The 16,236-nt window shown below is 34.7% G+C and overlaps 2 protein-coding genes across 11 annotated transcripts; one reads left to right on the forward strand and one right to left on the reverse strand.

Annotated features, from left to right (window-relative positions):
* Positions 1–3,582: 3,582 nt before the first annotated feature.
* Positions 3,583–13,429, forward strand: LOC110615899 (monosaccharide-sensing protein 2). Of its 10 annotated transcripts, none has more exons than XM_043957106.1 (7): positions 3,634–4,140; positions 4,240–4,334; positions 4,595–4,715; positions 4,953–5,513; positions 11,460–12,388; positions 12,541–12,728; positions 12,828–13,429. In XM_043957106.1, the coding sequence occupies exons 3-7, from the start codon at positions 4,637–4,639 to the stop codon at positions 13,270–13,272; spliced, it is 2,202 nt and encodes a 733-aa protein (XP_043813041.1). In that variant the 5' UTR covers positions 3,634–4,140; positions 4,240–4,334; positions 4,595–4,636; the 3' UTR covers positions 13,273–13,429. The 10 variants fall into 10 exon arrangements, with proteins under 10 accessions (XP_021613798.1, XP_043813041.1, XP_043813042.1 ...); XM_043957107.1 differs by having other exon boundaries at positions 4,600–4,715; XM_021758104.2 differs by having other exon boundaries at positions 4,268–4,334.
* A 508-nt stretch (positions 13,430–13,937) lies between these two features.
* LOC110615901 (protein MULTIPLE CHLOROPLAST DIVISION SITE 1) lies at positions 13,938–16,176 on the reverse strand. The gene is made up of 5 exons (XM_021758109.2): positions 15,909–16,176; positions 15,562–15,822; positions 15,313–15,479; positions 14,710–15,097; positions 13,938–14,522 (listed from the first exon to the last, which is right to left on the reverse strand). Exons 1-5 carry the CDS (start codon positions 15,951–15,953, stop codon positions 14,328–14,330), a joined length of 1,056 nt encoding a protein of 351 aa, XP_021613801.1. The 5' UTR covers positions 15,954–16,176; the 3' UTR covers positions 13,938–14,327.
* Between the last annotated feature and the right edge of the window lie 60 nt (positions 16,177–16,236).

Here is a 16,236-nt window from a genome sequence, read left to right on the forward strand (position 1 = left end):
ATTAAAAGTTATGTTTATTGTTATTTGTTTATTCTAATCGGAAAATATAAAATAATTATTTTATTTTCTAAATTTTATAAAGAAAATATAAAATATTAAAATGATTATTTTTTATTTTTTTATTTTATTAAAAAATATAAATTTTTAAAGTGAAAAATATAAAATTTTATTTATAATATGAGACGATATCTAAATAAAAAGTAAATATATTAATATATGAAATAAATATTAATAGATAAATTAGTTGTTTAATTTTAGAGATTGTATAATTATATTTAGATATCGTTTTTTATATATAAATAGGTTATAATCTTTATTATAAAATAAAATAATAAAATATTATATTTTTACAATCTTATTAAAAAATATAAATTTTTAAAGCAAACAACACATAATTCTAGATAAATTTTTAGAAAAATAAAATATAATTATTTAATAATTATATTTTTATATTTAAATATGTATAAATTTTTCCTTTTATTTTAAATTAATATAAAATATATAAATTTTTTCTTTATTTTAAATGAATGTAAAAGTTAAAGCGGAAAGTGTTACAAAACATATTTTCCACAAAAAATAATGATAATATGTATATATTTTCTAATTTTTTAAGTTAAAAATAATTTTTAATATTTTATAAAATGAATACGTTTTTCTAATTTTTTATAAAAAATAAAATAAAAAATAAAAATATAATTAAAAATATAAAATATAAAATTATTTTTATAATTAAACGCACCATAAATTTTTCAGTTAACTATATGCTGTTGAGAGCATTCGCATTGAGCTGAATTTTTAATTAAATTGAATATTTAATATTCAGTGTGAATATTTAATTAATTCGATTTAAAATTAAATTAAATTGAATAAAGTAAAATTAAAATTTTAATATTTATAAAAATTGAATATAATTGATTTTAATAAAAATTAAATTAAAATGAATCAATTTATTTTGTTGCTTTTAATTTTTAATAAATTTAATAATTTTTATATTTTATTTTATTTTAATAAAAATTAAAATTTTTAAAAATAAAAATCAAATTAAATTAAAATAAATAAAAAACTAAATTAAAATTTTTAATTAATTCAATTCAAGCCATTTTTTTAAAAATTTAAATTATATACTACTCGCTCCTATTTATGGTTAGATAGTAAGGGTCTGGTATGGGGTGGGTTTGTTAGTGGCTGAATTAAATTTGCATGTATCTAGTTTTTGGAGGCTTGGATCTCTTTCTGCATTCGGTCTCATTGTTGGGCTTATTGCTTTCTATTAGTAAATCTCCGCTAAAAAGAAAAAGAAAAATTTCATGAAAAAATTCATTAATTTTTTAAAATTATATTAAAATATTTTTAAAATTTTAAAAAATTTATTAATTAATTATTTTATTAATTTTAGTTGATAAATATTTATTATTTAATTTATATGATTTAAAAAATATATTAATTTTTTCTTTTAATTTTATAAAAAATTTATCAATTAATTATTTTATATCAAAAATATTTTAAATTTTTTATAATATTTAATTGTAAAAATTAATAGATAAATTAATTAATATTTTTAAAATATTTTAATATATTTTTTAAAATTAAATAACTTTCGTTATATCACATCAATAAAATAATAATTAGAAAAAGGTAATATAATAATAATAAAAAGAATTGAGATACTTTTGGGGTGGGGACAATAATTTAAGAAACTAATGGTGTTTTTGTGCCTTAGGGGGCAAAGGCGCATAAGACTATTAAATGAAGAAAAGGTGGAGATTTATAATTTAGTATTTAATGATTGTGATTATTAATAAATTAATTTTTATATTTTTAAAAATTTATTAAATTTTTTTTTAATGAAATAATTTTTTTTTAATTTTTATCGTTAAAAATATAATAAAAAATTAAATTATCTTTTTCTTTTTCTACTTCTCCTTATTTTTTTTCTTTTTCTTTTTTTTCTTTCTTTTTCTTTTTCTCTTTCTTCATTAACTTCTTTTTTTTAGCAGAAGAAGGAGGAGGGATTATTTCATTGACAAAAAGAATGTGAGAAAATATATAGACTATTTTGTTGACAAAAAGAAACGATAACAACGTTTTAATATATATGAGAAAAAATAAAAATATTTTAATAGATTTTTAAAAATATAGGGAGGATGATTTCGTTGACGAAAAGAAACGATAATGAAGAACTATTTTTATTGACGGAAATAAATGATAAAAACGTTTTAATAGATATAAAAAAAAAAGATAAAAATATTTTAATAATTTTTTAAAACTTTAGGAACTGACTTGTTAGTAATAGTAATATCCAAAATATAAATAAGGAGTTTTATTTGAAGGTAAAATTAAATTTTAAAAATTATGAAAAAGATGATAGAATGATTATTTCGTTGACGGAAAAAAAATATAAAAATATTTTAATAGATTTTTAAAAATATAGAGACTGACTTGTTAATAATGGCAATATTCAAAAATTAAATTATAAATTTATCTAAATTTTATAATATATCCAATATAATTGTAAATATATATATATATATATATATATATATATATATATATATATATATATTAAATATAATAAAATAAGAAAAATGTTGATAACAGTCATTTAAAAAGGATTTATAATATATTTATTATATTAATTATTATTTTTTAATTAATTATTAGTAAAAGTATTGATAACTAATTCTTAAAAGTAATTGTCGTTTGCATTTATCATAGAGGCAAAAAAAACCGTTGTCTTTCCAAAGCGCAAGGGGCAGCCCTGGCCCTGCCCCTAGAGATACCCAATTTTAGCAGTTCGCACCTCTCATGACTCGCACATGCACAGATGCCCTGTGCTTCTCTTTGCTAATTTGGCTGCACTCTCAATCACCCCTTTATTAGTTGCAAATTAATATTACGCATGCCACGTTTCCCTTTGAGTTCATCCTTTTTTTTTTTTCTTAATATATATATATGTATATATTTTACATAATAAATAAGAAAATAATTATATATATTTTTAATTATAAATTCTCTTATTAATACTGTCAAATTGTGGAGAAAATTGGAAGTCCTTGATCTTTCCCCATGTGGCTCCACGTACTTTTTGGCCAATGGTCTGGGATTGGGAAATTGCCTGATCTTGAATCTTCTCTCCCCTGACAGGTTTATGGTAATTTAAAAAGTTAAAAAAATAAATAAGAGAGGGAAAACAAAATTTAAATTTATTTTAGTCATTTTTTAAAATTAATATATTATTTATTTATAAATCATTAATATAATTTAGCAAAATAATAAATAAACATTATGTTAGAAAAATAAATAAAAGTTTATATTTAATATTATTCATTATATTTTAATACAGGAAAAAAGTAAACTCACTTTCTAAAACAGAAAGGACGTTACCTTTTTGGTTTTAGACTTTTGAACTTCCTAAATTTGGTCTACTTTCTAATTGAAATAATTATTTTCCTTTTTTTTTTTCTATTGACAAAAGATGGTTTTGTTTCAAAGAAAAAAAAACAGTTAAATTTATCAACTTTATAATAAAAATTAGAATTAAATAAAAAGAAATTTAGACTGGAGCCTCCGAGCAAGTACAGTGAAGACCTTGACTGCTTCAATTATTATTATTATTAAAATCCAAAGACGGATGCCATGAAAACAAAAAGTATAACAAAATACAATATCTATCCTCGAACTTGATCGCTCGGTTGGTCCGTTTGGAAGCCACAGATCATCAGAGTAGTAGGTTCAGGACACCCTTTTCCAATTTCTTTCATTTTTCAAAGAAATTTTCATCATCTCTCAGTTTTCATTTTTAGTTTTCAGATTCTGTGGGTATATATCTGCTCCAACTTGTTTACAGTACATTGATTTTGTAGCCGGCGGGAACCTCTCATGGTTTCCGGTGAACTTTGTAACTGGGTTGTTGAGGGAGAGGTGTTTACTCAATTGCGTGAGTGAGTGAGGAGCGAGTGTTTGAGTAGTGTTGGGTTGCTGTTGAAGGGTTGTTGGGAAAAGGGGTATAATTAATCTCAGCTTCAGTTGTCCCTAAAGTCGGTTTCTTTAACCTTCTCCTCGATATTTTTTTGAACATCTCGTGTCACCTTTTTCTAGCCAAGGATTCCTCAACCGAGTAGCCAGTTCATCAAGCACTTGGTGATATTTTTTTCTCTTTTTTTTTTTTTTTATACAGAAGTTGAATCTTTCATTTGCATGAGCCTCTCCTCTTGATGATTACTCTCTTTCTCTCTTTAGGAAACGCTAATATTCTTCCTTTTGTTAGAGCTGTATCTTCTTTGATTTCAGTATTCTGTCTCAAGCCTCATCTCACCTATTTGGGCTATCAATAGGTGAGCAATCTTAAAGATTTCGCCTTCCTGGCTAGTTCTATTTGCTGATGTTATCTGGGTTTTGTATTTTTTTTTTCCCTGATTGCGTGAGTGTATAAGTTTTCAAATTTAGTCAATTCATTGTAAGAGTCTGCTTTGACTGATGCGATAGGTTGATTCCTTTCTTTTATAGTAATACGAGGTCCACTGATGAGTACATCAGATCTGAATTATGTCGCTGATGTTGCTTATTGGTGATCTGAGTTCTTCTTTTCTTGCAGTTTAGTTCTTATAGATTAGGAGTTTGATTCATTGGTTAAAAGATGAACGGCGCTGTATTAGTGGCTGTTGCTGCATGCATTGGTAGCTTCTTGCAAGGATGGGATAATGCTACTATTTCTGGTACTTCTTCGTTGAACTCATAATTTATTGCCTTTTGATCTGTTTTGCAAGTTACAATCTGTTTCTATTTTGATTAAATATGAACTGTTGAAATTTTTTGTGATAGTAATCAAGTTTGCCTCATGGTTTTATTTGTTTCTTTTCCTTTTGTTTGATTTTCTCTGGCACAGAATATTAAGTGTGAATATCAAATTATTGAATGGATGCAATCCTGCATTTTTCTTTCTTTGCGTTCAGGGGCTATTGTTTACATCAAGAAGGACCTTGATTTGCAAACTACAGTCGAAGGTCTAGTTGTGGCCATGTCACTTATTGGAGCCACAGCGATCACAACATGTTCAGGAGCAATTTCAGATTGGCTTGGCCGGCGTCCAATGCTAATAATTTCGTCTACGCTTTACTTTGTTAGTGGTTTAATAATGGTTTGGTCTCCAAATGTTTATATCCTGTGCATAGCAAGGCTTTTAGACGGATTTGCAATTGGCTTAGCTGTTACACTTGTTCCAGTGTATATATCTGAGACTGCTCCGTCAGATATAAGGGGAATGTTAAATACCCTCCCTCAGTTCACTGGTTCAGGAGGGATGTTTTTGTCGTATTGTATGGTTTTTGGGATGTCATTAACACCCTCACCAAGTTGGAGGTTGATGCTTGGAATTCTTTCTATTCCTTCTCTGCTATATTTTGCATTGACAATATTTTATTTGCCTGAAACTCCTCGATGGCTTGTGAGCAAAGGTAAGATGCTTGAGGCTAAACGAGTTCTGCAGAGATTACGTGGGAGAGAAGATGTTTCAGGTATCTCCATCTCATTCTTTCCATTTTTCTTTTTGTTTCCCCTGTTATAAGAAGGTTCAGAAACTTATGTAATGGGTTCAGCCAATGGCATAATAGCTTATTCGCTAGAGCAATGTCACTAGGGAGCCCTGCTTAAAGTGAATGTCTGCAAATTTATCTAGAATGAAAATTGGGATGATAGTTTCCTTATCTTATCACAATGAGTCATTTTCTGGAATGGATGCCTGCAGTATTCTGGTTGCTAACTCAAACCATCAATGCTTTTTGGTCAATTTGCAATTTTATTAGAATAATAAAAATTAGGATCTTAATAATTTGTAGCTGAAGACTTTATACCTAATTTTCCCCTAAGTTGGTAAAATTTCCATTACTATGCTTCTGGTGTTTTGCTTAATAATTAAATGTCACTCGTTGGAAGAATTAAGCTCTCTCCTCTCTCTAATTTTTTTTGCTATTCCATGTCATCTAGTGTCCCTATAATCTACTTTTGCATTGATGTGAAAGAATTCATATACTGGTCTCAATATTGATCTCCTTAGAATTGTGAGCTTTTTAACAGAATGTCTTATTAGGTGTTAGGATTCCAACCATCTCACATTTTTATTTGTCCACTTTGAGTCCAGAGAAAAAATCTTATTTGGCATTCTTTTTGGGATGTATAGTTATGTTTTCGAGTAATCTATTAGACTTGAGAGCCTAATTTGATTAGACAGCAGCATGTCTCTATAAACAGTTTGTCTGATAGAGGCAAGAGTGATGTGGCAAGAATAAGGGACCTAGCTATAGCCTCAGCCTCTAAGAGTGTACTATAGAAAGAAATTCAAGAATAAGGAAGGACAGTTGGAAGAATATCATAAAGGATAGGTGGAAAAGAATCATGAGAAGGTTATACGGTTGGAGGGAATCGCGGAGTGATCATCTGGAGGGGAGTGAGCTGTCATGATAGAAGAAGGGTTTTAAGAAGAGGGAGAGAGCAAAGAGGGGGTATGCTTGGTTTAATTCTGTAATTCGGCTTTGGCTGGGCTAGCTTGAGCTAGATTTCTTTTTTCTTTTTTTTCCATTGTATTCCCTGAATTAAAGTGTATCAATCTTGGCTTTGCCTTTAATCAGAAAAATCCACCCTCCATCACCATAACTTTTTCTCCATTAACTCCTAAATCTATCATTTTGGTCCGACCTGTCGGATCCCAACCCAAAGACTCGAATGGAGTGTAAGTAGTTTGGAAGGAAGCTTGGCTGCAATGAGATTAGAACAAGAAAAGAAATGGGAAGTGTTTTAACAAAATCAAGAGCAACGATTTTCTAGGCTTGAAAATCTATTGATGACATTGTCCAAGGGCAAGACACTGGAAGGAGAAGAGTCTACATCCCAGACACGAACAGGAGGAAAAGCTCTATGGTTGCTCCCGTTCCACAACAGTGGGTAGTAGCAGAGTCTTCCATGACAGTTAAAAAGTGGAACTTTAAACTTTTGTGGAGAAGACCCATTAAGATGGCTTGCTCGAGCATATCAATACTTTGCTATCAATCAAACTAATGATGCAATGAAAGCCAATTGGCATTAGAGGGTATGAAGGGACCAACATTGCATTGGATGAGATAGCTGCGACAACGCTCTCCCGAAATGACTTGGGTGCAACTCACCATAGAATTGATAATTTGATACAGAGATATGGGGGAGACATGAGGGCCAATCCTTATGAACGATTATTAACCATCTATCAAGATAAAACTGTAGATGAGTTGATGTGTTTGTTACTATTGCTTCGTAGGTACAAACATTTACAGATCAATAGTTTTTTTTTAGTGGACTGAGGAAGATATAAGGGTGAGAATTCACGCCTAGGATGCGGTGAATATTTCCCACACCATGAATCTAGCTTGAGAGATTGAAAAGGAGAACGAATTTCTTATTGTGTGGAAACCTCCATGGAAGACAACTGGAGAGGGACATCCAAGGCGCTGAGTTGATCCATTCCATTTCCAATAAAACTATTAGGGCACTCATTGTAGAAGAGGGAGATGAAGAATTAGGAGTCGATGATGCGGAATTGAAGACAGCCGAAATAGAGATAGAGGTGGTTACAATTATCAATGAAGCTCATTTTGCTCTAATGGATTTACCATTCTACTCGGTGGGAGGCATTTCTTCTCCAAATCCATGAAATTACAGGGATGGATTAATGGGCATGCTGTGACAGTAATGATTGACAGTGGGGCAAGCCACTTTATCTCGGGTATGCTTGCTGCTAAAATTGGCAATATTGGCAGACTGCTTCTCTTTTTCCACTAGGGGAGTAGACATCATATTGGGAATAGAATGGTTGGAGACGTTGGGGGAGGTTAGAATTAATTGGGCCACAATGGATATGAAGTTTGTGGGCAACCTGGCTCTCACGCGTGCAAAGGTATAAATATCACAATTGTCCAAATTAGCTTATGTATAGTATGCAATTGTGCTATGTGATTGTTCTTTGGAGAAATTTGTTAATAAAGATACTGAAGTTCTGGATAATCAATCTCTAAAATTACAGTCTTTACTTCAAGAATTTCAGAAAATCTTTGAGGGATCAAAATAGCTACCACCCAAGCGACATACCGATCACACCATCCCTTTGATAGTTGGGACTTGTAGTTAATGTAAAACCTTATAGATATGGACACTTTTAAAAAGATAAAATTGAAAAATTGGTAGCATAAATGTTGGCGGTCGGTATCATTCGATCCAGCTCTAGCCCATTCTCTAGTCCATTTCTTTTGGTTAAAAAGAAGGATGAAAGTTGGTGGTTCTATATTGATTACAGATACCGTTCCAGATAAGTACCCAATTCCTTGTTATTGCTGAAATGTTGGATGAACTTAATGATGCGCAATATTTTTCTAAGCTGGACTTGAAATCGGGTTATCATCAGATACAAGTGGCTGATAAAGATATTCCAAAAGCAGCTTTCCGCACTCATTCGAGGCACTATGAGTTCGTCATGATGCCATTCGGTTTGACCAACACGCTTGCAACTTTCCAGTCCATAATCAATGAGTTGTTCAGACCATTTCTTCATCGATTGTCTTAGTTTTTTTTTTATGAAATATTGGTATACAGCAGGTCGTGGTAGCACTTAAATCATCTTCATACAGTAATGAAGCTGTTGAGGGAAAACTACTTTAGAGTCAACTGCAAGAAAAGTTCTTTTGGGAAGGGTATGGTTGAATATCTATTGTATCAGAAAAAGGGGTGGCAATCAATCTTTCAAAGATCTCCAATGCGTTGAATTGGCCAAAGCCTAAAACATTGAAAGATGTTCAAGCATTCTTGGGGCTCACTGGATACTATCATCGTTTCCATCAAGGTTATGGCTTGATTGCACAACCATTAACCCAGTTGCTCAAGAAAGACAATCAGGGAAGGCTGAATTGGAATGAAGCAACCCAATTGGCTTTCAGCACTCTGAAACAAGCACTTGTTTCTTCCCCTGTTTTAGCCACACAAGATTTTCGCAAGGAATTTGTAATAGAGTGCGACGCTTCTGGTATGGGGATCGGGGCTATCCTGATGCAAGAAAAACGTCCCATTGCATACTTCAGCAAAGCCTTATCTTCCAAAAACTGGTCCAAATCAGCTTATGAGCGCGAGATAATGTCCTTAGTATTGGCAGTGCAGCATTGGAGTCCATATCTTTTGGGTAGGAAATTCACCATTTTCACAGACCAATGCAGTTTGAAACATCTTCTAGAACAACAAATAGCCACACCAGCACAACAAAAGTGGGGCGCCAAGTTGTTGGGTTACAATTTCAAAATCATTTACAAGCCTGGTAAGTCAAATGCAGCTGCTGATGCTTTATCTAGAGAAGCGGAGTTGAAAATTGCTGCAATCACTTTACCATACTGGGTGGATTGGGAACAAATAGAGAAGGAATTACAAGAAGACTCTTCTCTACAAAAAAAATTATTCAGGACTTGTAAGAAAATGTTGCTGCGCATCCACATTACACTTGGGTTCAGAACATATTATATTATAAAGGCAGATTGGTGATTCCAAAAGCATCAGGTGCCTAAGCTGCAGAAAGAGTTTCATTCTTCTCCCTTAGAAGGTCATGTAGGAGCCTTTAGTACATACAAAAGGCTTGCTTCGAATTTGTATTGGCCAAGGATGATAAAGTCTATTCAACAATTTCTTGCTGAATGCTTAATTTGTCAAAAGCCTTTTCTTGGAGGCTTGCTTCAGCCCCTGCCAATTCCAAATTGAACATGGGAAGATATTTCCATGGATTATCATGGGTCTTCCTAAATCACATGGGATGGATGCAATCTTGGTGGTGGTCGATCGATTTACCAAATATGCTCATTTTGTGAGTCCGCGACATCCGTATACTACCAAAATGGTAGCTGCTGATCTGTTTGCAAGAGAAATTGTTCGGTTACAAGGCATGCCAAGATTGATTGTTAGTGATCGGGACCCTATATTTTTAAGTCATTTCTAGTCAGAATTGTTCCATAATCAAGGGACTCAACTCAAAATGAGTACTGCCTATCACTCGGAAATAGACGGTCAAATGGAAGTGTTAAAGCGGGGTTTTGTTTCGCTTCTGAACAACCAAAGCACTGTAACAAATGGATTGCTTGGGCTGTGTATTGGTATAATACCTGCATTGCGTTGTTTCACTTCTGAACGATCAAAGCACCGGAACAAATAGATTGCTTGGGCCGTGTATTGGTATAATACCAGCTTTCGAACAGCAGCAGATATGACACCCTTTAATGCAGTTTATAGTAGAGAACCTCCTACCTTGGAGCAATTTCTATCTGGAGAAACTAAGACAGAAGCGGTAGGACAGGAATATGCAAATAGAGATGAGTTGCTACGCCAGTTGGCTTTCAATCTCTCGAAGGCTCAACAAAGAATGGTTTGGGAAGCAAATAAACATAGAAGGGAGGTCAACTTTGCTCTCGGTGATTCTATTTTCTTAAAGTTGCATCCTCACAAACAATCCACTCTAGAATAGATCATTTCTCCCAAATTATCTACTCGTTATTTTGAACCATTTATTATTGAAAAGAAGGTAGGGAAGGTTGCTTATAAGCTAAGGTTACCCAAATCGTCTAGAATACATTCCGTATTCCGTGTTTCCAAGCTGAAGAGGGTCATTCGCTCTCATGATGTAATACTAGAGCTCCCAAAAGGTTTGGATGTAGAGGAAGACCTGATTGAACCTGAAGAAATTTTAGAGCAACGAATTATAGATATGAATGGTGCCAGAACTTTACAATTGTTGGTTAAATGGAAGGGAAAATCCGCTGAAGAAGCAACCTGGATGTTTTATGTGGATATTGCCAATCAATTTCCTCACTAGACTAATCTTCAAGAAGATGGCAATGATAGAGGCAACAATGATGTAGCACAAATAAGGGATCTAGTTACACAGCCTCAGCTCTAAAAGTGTACAACAGAAAGAAATTCAAGAATCAGAAGGAAGGACAGGTGGAAAAGAATCATGAGGAGGTTATACGGTTAGAGGGAATCGCAGAGCGACTGTCTGGAGGGTAGTGAGCTATCATGATAGAAGAAGGGTTTTCAGAAGAGGGAGAGAGCAGAGAGGGGGTATGCTTGGTTTAATTCTGTAATTCAGCTTTGGCTGGGCTAGCTTGAGCTACATTTCTTTTTTCTTTCCTTTCCATTGTATTCCTTGAATTTTCCTTTCCATTATATTCCCTGAATTACCATAGCAGCGTATCAATCTTGGCTTCACCTTTAATCAGAAAAGTCCACCCTCCATCACCATTACTTTTTCTCCATTTACTCCTTACTCTATCATTTTCATACTGTTGCATGTATTGTAACTCAATAAAAATCAAAATGTTGGAAATTTCTATATCTACCATTTTTCAGTTAAGTAGTTTCTGCCAACTTTATCAAGTGGATGTTGCTAATGATTCTATTATCCGCAGGGGAGATGGCTTTACTGGTTGAAGGTCTTGGTATCGGGGGTGAAACTTCAATAGAGGAGTACATAATAGGCCCTGCAGATGAACTTGCTGATGATCATGAACCCACTGCTGAGAAAGATAAAATCAAACTATATGGGTCTGAAGCAGGCCTCTCCTGGGTTGCCAAACCTGTCACTGGGCAGAGTTCTCTTGCTCTTGTATCACGCCAGGGAACCATGGTGAACCAAAGCATGCCTCTTATGGATCCTCTTGTGACTCTTTTCGGTAGTGTTCATGAAAAGCTTCCTGAAACAGGAAGCATGCTTTTCCCTAATTTTGGTAGCATGTTTAGTACAGCAGAACCTCATGTTAAACATGACCATTGGGATGAAGAGAGCCTACAGAGAGAAGGTGAGGACTACACATCAGAAGCTGGTGGGGGAGACTCGGATGACAATTTACAGAGTCCATTAATCTCACGGCAGACAACAAGCATGGAAAAGGATATGCACCCTCCACCTTCCCATGGCAGCATTTTTAGCATGAGACACCATAGCAGTCTCATGCACGGAGAAGCTGTTGGTGCTACCGGTATTGGTGGTGGTTGGCAGTTGGCATGGAAATGGTCTGAGAGAGAAGGAGAGGATGGAAAGGAAGGAGGTTTTAAAAGGATTTATTTGCACCAAGAGGGAGTCCCTGGATCTCGTCGTGGGTCTCTTGTTTCACTTCCTGGTGGTGATGTTCCTGCAGAAGGCGAGTATGTCCAGGCTGCTGCTTTGGTAAGTCAGCCTGCTCTTTATTCCAAGGAGCTTCTGGATCAGCATGCAGTTGGACCTGCAATGATTCACCCAGCTGAAACTGCCAAAAAGGGGATAATTTGGGATGCTTTACTTGATCCAGGAGTTAAGCGTGCATTGATTGTTGGGGTTGGAATTCAAATTCTTCAGCAGGTTGCCCATTTTATTCATTTACTATTTTTTCTTCCGCATCTGCTTCTAGTAAATTGAATTGAAATTAGCGACAATACTATTGTCATCCACTTTTGTGTAATTACCATGAACTATAGTAAATAACTGAACTATTTTTTCATACGTGCTTGCAGTTATCTGGTATCGGTGGTATTCTCTATTACACTCCTCAGATTCTCGAAGAGGCAGGTGTTGAAGTTCTTCTTGTTAACCTGGGACTTACTTCGACATCTGCGTCTTTCCTTATTAGTGCATTCACAACATTTCTGATGCTTCCTTGTATAGCTGTAGGCATGAGGCTTATGGATGTCTCAGGCAGAAGGTGGTTTCTTACTCAGCATTAAGTTTGGCATTATGGATACTGATCTCCTGTGTCTTTTGAAAAAGTTATTTTATTTATCAAATTCTTCCCTTTTTGCAGGACTCTGCTACTCACCACAATTCCTGTCCTTATAGCCTCCCTCATCATCCTAATTATTGGCCAACTCGTGGACTTGGGTACAGTCGCCAATGCAGCAATTTCAACTGTTTGTGTTGTCATCTACTTCTGCTGCTTTGTTATGGCTTATGGGCCAATTCCAAATATCCTCTGCTCAGAGATCTTCCCCACAAGGGTTCGTGGTCTGTGCATTGCTATATGTGCCCTAGTGTACTGGATTGCGGATATCATTGTTACCTACACTCTGCCTGTATTGCTAACTTCAGTTGGCCTAAAGGGTATCTTTATCATTTTTGCCGTTATGTGCACCATCTCTTGGGTCTTCGTCTTCTTGAAGGTCCCAGAAACCAAAGGCATGCCCCTTGAAGTCATTTCAGAGTTCTTTGCTGTTGGCGCAAGACAAGCTGCTGCTGCCAAGAGTGATTGACAGAAGAAGTTTGGATGGCCTGCTGATTCTTTTGCAGTTTTGAGCTGCTAGAGATGCCATCACGTTGAGAACAAAGGTCTTCTAATTAAACAATTAAATTGCCATTGTGTTTCAAATTTTTTGCATTATAATATTAAATATAGAGATAATTGATTCATATGATGCCCTGTACTTTGATCTTTGTTCAACGGTGCTGCTATTGCATTTTAAAAGAAACTCCTCCACTAAAAGGGGAATGAAATGAGGCGGCCATAGCACGTTGGCCATCAGGAAATATGAACATCCTGCCCGCAATGGCTTTTCTGCTAAAGTTTCAGCCTTGTCAATTGATCATGCTTAAGTTTAAGTGACCTAGTGCACCTAGGGCATTTTCAGCCATCCCCATGTTGCAATCAGTTTGCACCAAGTGGCCTTATGACCATTCTATAGTTCAGAATGAAAAAAGAATAATTTTGGTAGAAGGTCAAGATTCTGAGATCATTCAAACCATTACACACCTGTGACGGAATCATTCAATTCTGGACATTAAATAAAAGTGAATTAAGACGCAGATTCAATTCAGCAAAGAAAACCAAATTATGTTGATTCGGAGCAAATAGCATCAACAAACTATTATCAGAGTGAACAGTTCATCCAAATAACAAAACTGAGAACTGGCAAAAAGATAACCTACAGATAAAATGAATATCTTTTATCTTCTTGTGGCAATGCAAAAGCCACAAATAAAATGTTCGACAAGGTGTGTGCAATATACTTCCGTTCAGCTCCTATAGGGATAAAATATATATACGTGTGTGGAGTGGGGCAGGCCAGCTCTCCCGAGGCATACACTTGCAATTTGCAAAGCACAACAAACAGGCAGATCCTTTATATTCACTGTCTAACCTCAGGTGTCACAACTTACAAGTGCAGTGAGCTTGATTGAAATTCTAGTTTCCACTGACAATCTCCATATCCACACTCAGTCTAATTGTCAAACTCCCAAGTTCAACGCAAACTATGGACACTTAACAGATGGGGAAATTTTGTCAAATGAAAAAACTACTTTATGGTTTCTACATTTCCTCTGAGGATGAATTGCTCTTAAAGGAATTAGGGGCTGAATCTGATACTGATGGCTTAGGATCACCAGCTTGATTGCTGAAGGGGCTCTGTTCTATAAGCTCATTTGACTTTGAATTAAACTTTAGTGGTCTTTCAAAATCTTTAGCATTGCTGGTATCAATGACTAGCTTATTGAGTTTTTGCTCCTGCAAATGAACAGTAAAATTTACTGGACCGATGAAATGCGGAAAGAAATACAGTCAAGAAACTCCACATTTTGCAGAAAGGAACATAAAGGCACGATTTTTCATTGCATAGAGCTGATCCTCTACCTTTTTCCAGTTGCACTTCTAAGACATTAAATTAAATCTTTAAAGTGTCAATATGACTTACATGTTGCAATGCTTCTAGCTTTCGCTGTAATGCCTCGTGCTCTGCTTGAATACGGAAAGGAACACCATGTTTCTGATAAACATTATTTTGGGCCAAGCCTTCATCAATGTCACTAGCAGTAGTTGCAAAAGGATGATTTGCCGGAATCCATCTCACCGTATCAGGATCAACATCAGGAGGTACAGAATCCCCTTCTTTAAGAAATATAGTTGGCCTTTTCCATTGGTATGCTCGAGATCTCCTTTTCTGATGGATTGCTTGTTGCTCTTCTGTCAGAGTAACCGGGGCCAACTTATAAACTTTCCCACACATCTCTATGGTGGAATTACTCTTACCAACCTTCACCAATGGATTATTGAATGGATCATCATATTTGAGAGGCCTTGAGCTGTGAATAACATCATTAAATTTGAAAAGCTTGAAATGGCTCACAATGTCATCTTGTGATTTCATAACACAAGATAGCAACAAATGAAAACAAGTTACAAGGAACAAATGCAACTCGATATTAACACCTCCTAGACTCAAATACATGAACTCTGATTAAAATGAAAAGAGCAAATATAAAGAAAGTAGAAATAACATTAGGGATGAGAATCGTACATGCCTCTTCTATCAGATCTTAGTTGCCCACGTCTTACAAGATCAGCAACAGAGCCAGGACGGTTGTATCTTGACTTCCTCACCACATACACTCTCACAGCAATGAGCAAAAATGCAGTCGCAACACACAACCAGATCATAAAATTACTTCCAGCTCGTCTTCTCGTCTGCGACAAATAAAGAACTTCTCACAAACCAGAATAATCTCAGTGCTTTACAACAGTAATATGCAAGAAAGAAACCCATTACCAAAAAAACAACGGGAGGGGAAGTAGAAATCATTCCTTGCAATTGCGCAATTGGGTGTCTGGATTCCGAGTGAATCTTGACCACCTCATGTTGCGGCAGTTCCTCGTCTTCAGAACTTCCAGTACTACTAATGGCTCTCAATTGAAAACATGTATTGACTGTCGGTCGATTCCACTTCAGATGACTATGAGGGTGATCAAATTCTCTCCTAAGTTGGAGAAATTTTGGATAAACCCGGCGCTTTGAAACCCAAATCGATGGCTGCAGTACAAGCAAAACATAAAATTAAAAAAAAAAAAGTGAGAGAAATCGATTGAATGCAAAAGCAAAGGGAAGAAATAGGATACCTGAATAGAGAAGGGATAAGATTGAAGAGTCCAGAGTGACGCCATTTTGAGGATGGAAATTCTCTGAGAAAACTATTAGATGGTTCAAATTTCGACGGCTAAATCAACATATACTAGCTTGAATGCGATAGTGGAAATAGGCTTTGGGGATGAATTAACCTAATTTTATCTTCTTCAATACAAGTATCGGCAAATGAAAAGGCCTCATCTTTCAGGCCATCATCAGTGTGCAGCTTCGCCTCCTCAGCTCCATCGCATTCACGCTTCACCAGTAAAGGGTTGTGTACTTCAGATTCAAAAGATCATAAGAAGCTCTTGAGTAGCTTGC

This window comes from Manihot esculenta, chromosome 5 (assembly GCF_001659605.2).
Source record: "Manihot esculenta cultivar AM560-2 chromosome 5, M.esculenta_v8, whole genome shotgun sequence".
NCBI classification, from domain to species: domain Eukaryota; kingdom Viridiplantae; phylum Streptophyta; class Magnoliopsida; order Malpighiales; family Euphorbiaceae; genus Manihot; species Manihot esculenta.

Excerpts from the sequence above, each read along its gene's own strand:
- LOC110615899 (XM_021758106.2), top strand. The coding sequence starts at position 4,637 with ATGAACGGCGCTGTATTAGTGGCTGTTGCTGCATGCATTGGTAGCTTC. Across the intron at positions 4,716-4,952 it reads GGATAATGCTACTATTTCTG|GGGCTATTGTTTACATCAAG; the intron begins GTACTTCTTCGT and ends CTTTGCGTTCAG. Across the intron at positions 5,514-11,459 it reads TGGGAGAGAAGATGTTTCAG|GGGAGATGGCTTTACTGGTT; the intron begins GTATCTCCATCT and ends TATTATCCGCAG.
- LOC110615901 (XM_021758109.2), bottom strand. The coding sequence starts at position 15,953 with ATGGCGTCACTCTGGACTCTTCAATCTTATCCCTTCTCTATTCAG. Across the intron at positions 15,480-15,561 it reads CCCCTCCCGTTGTTTTTTTG|ACGAGAAGACGAGCTGGAAG; the intron begins GTAATGGGTTTC and ends TATTTGTCGCAG. Across the intron at positions 15,098-15,312 it reads AGATCTGATAGAAGAGGCAT|CTCAAGGCCTCTCAAATATG; the intron begins GTACGATTCTCA and ends TGTTATTCACAG.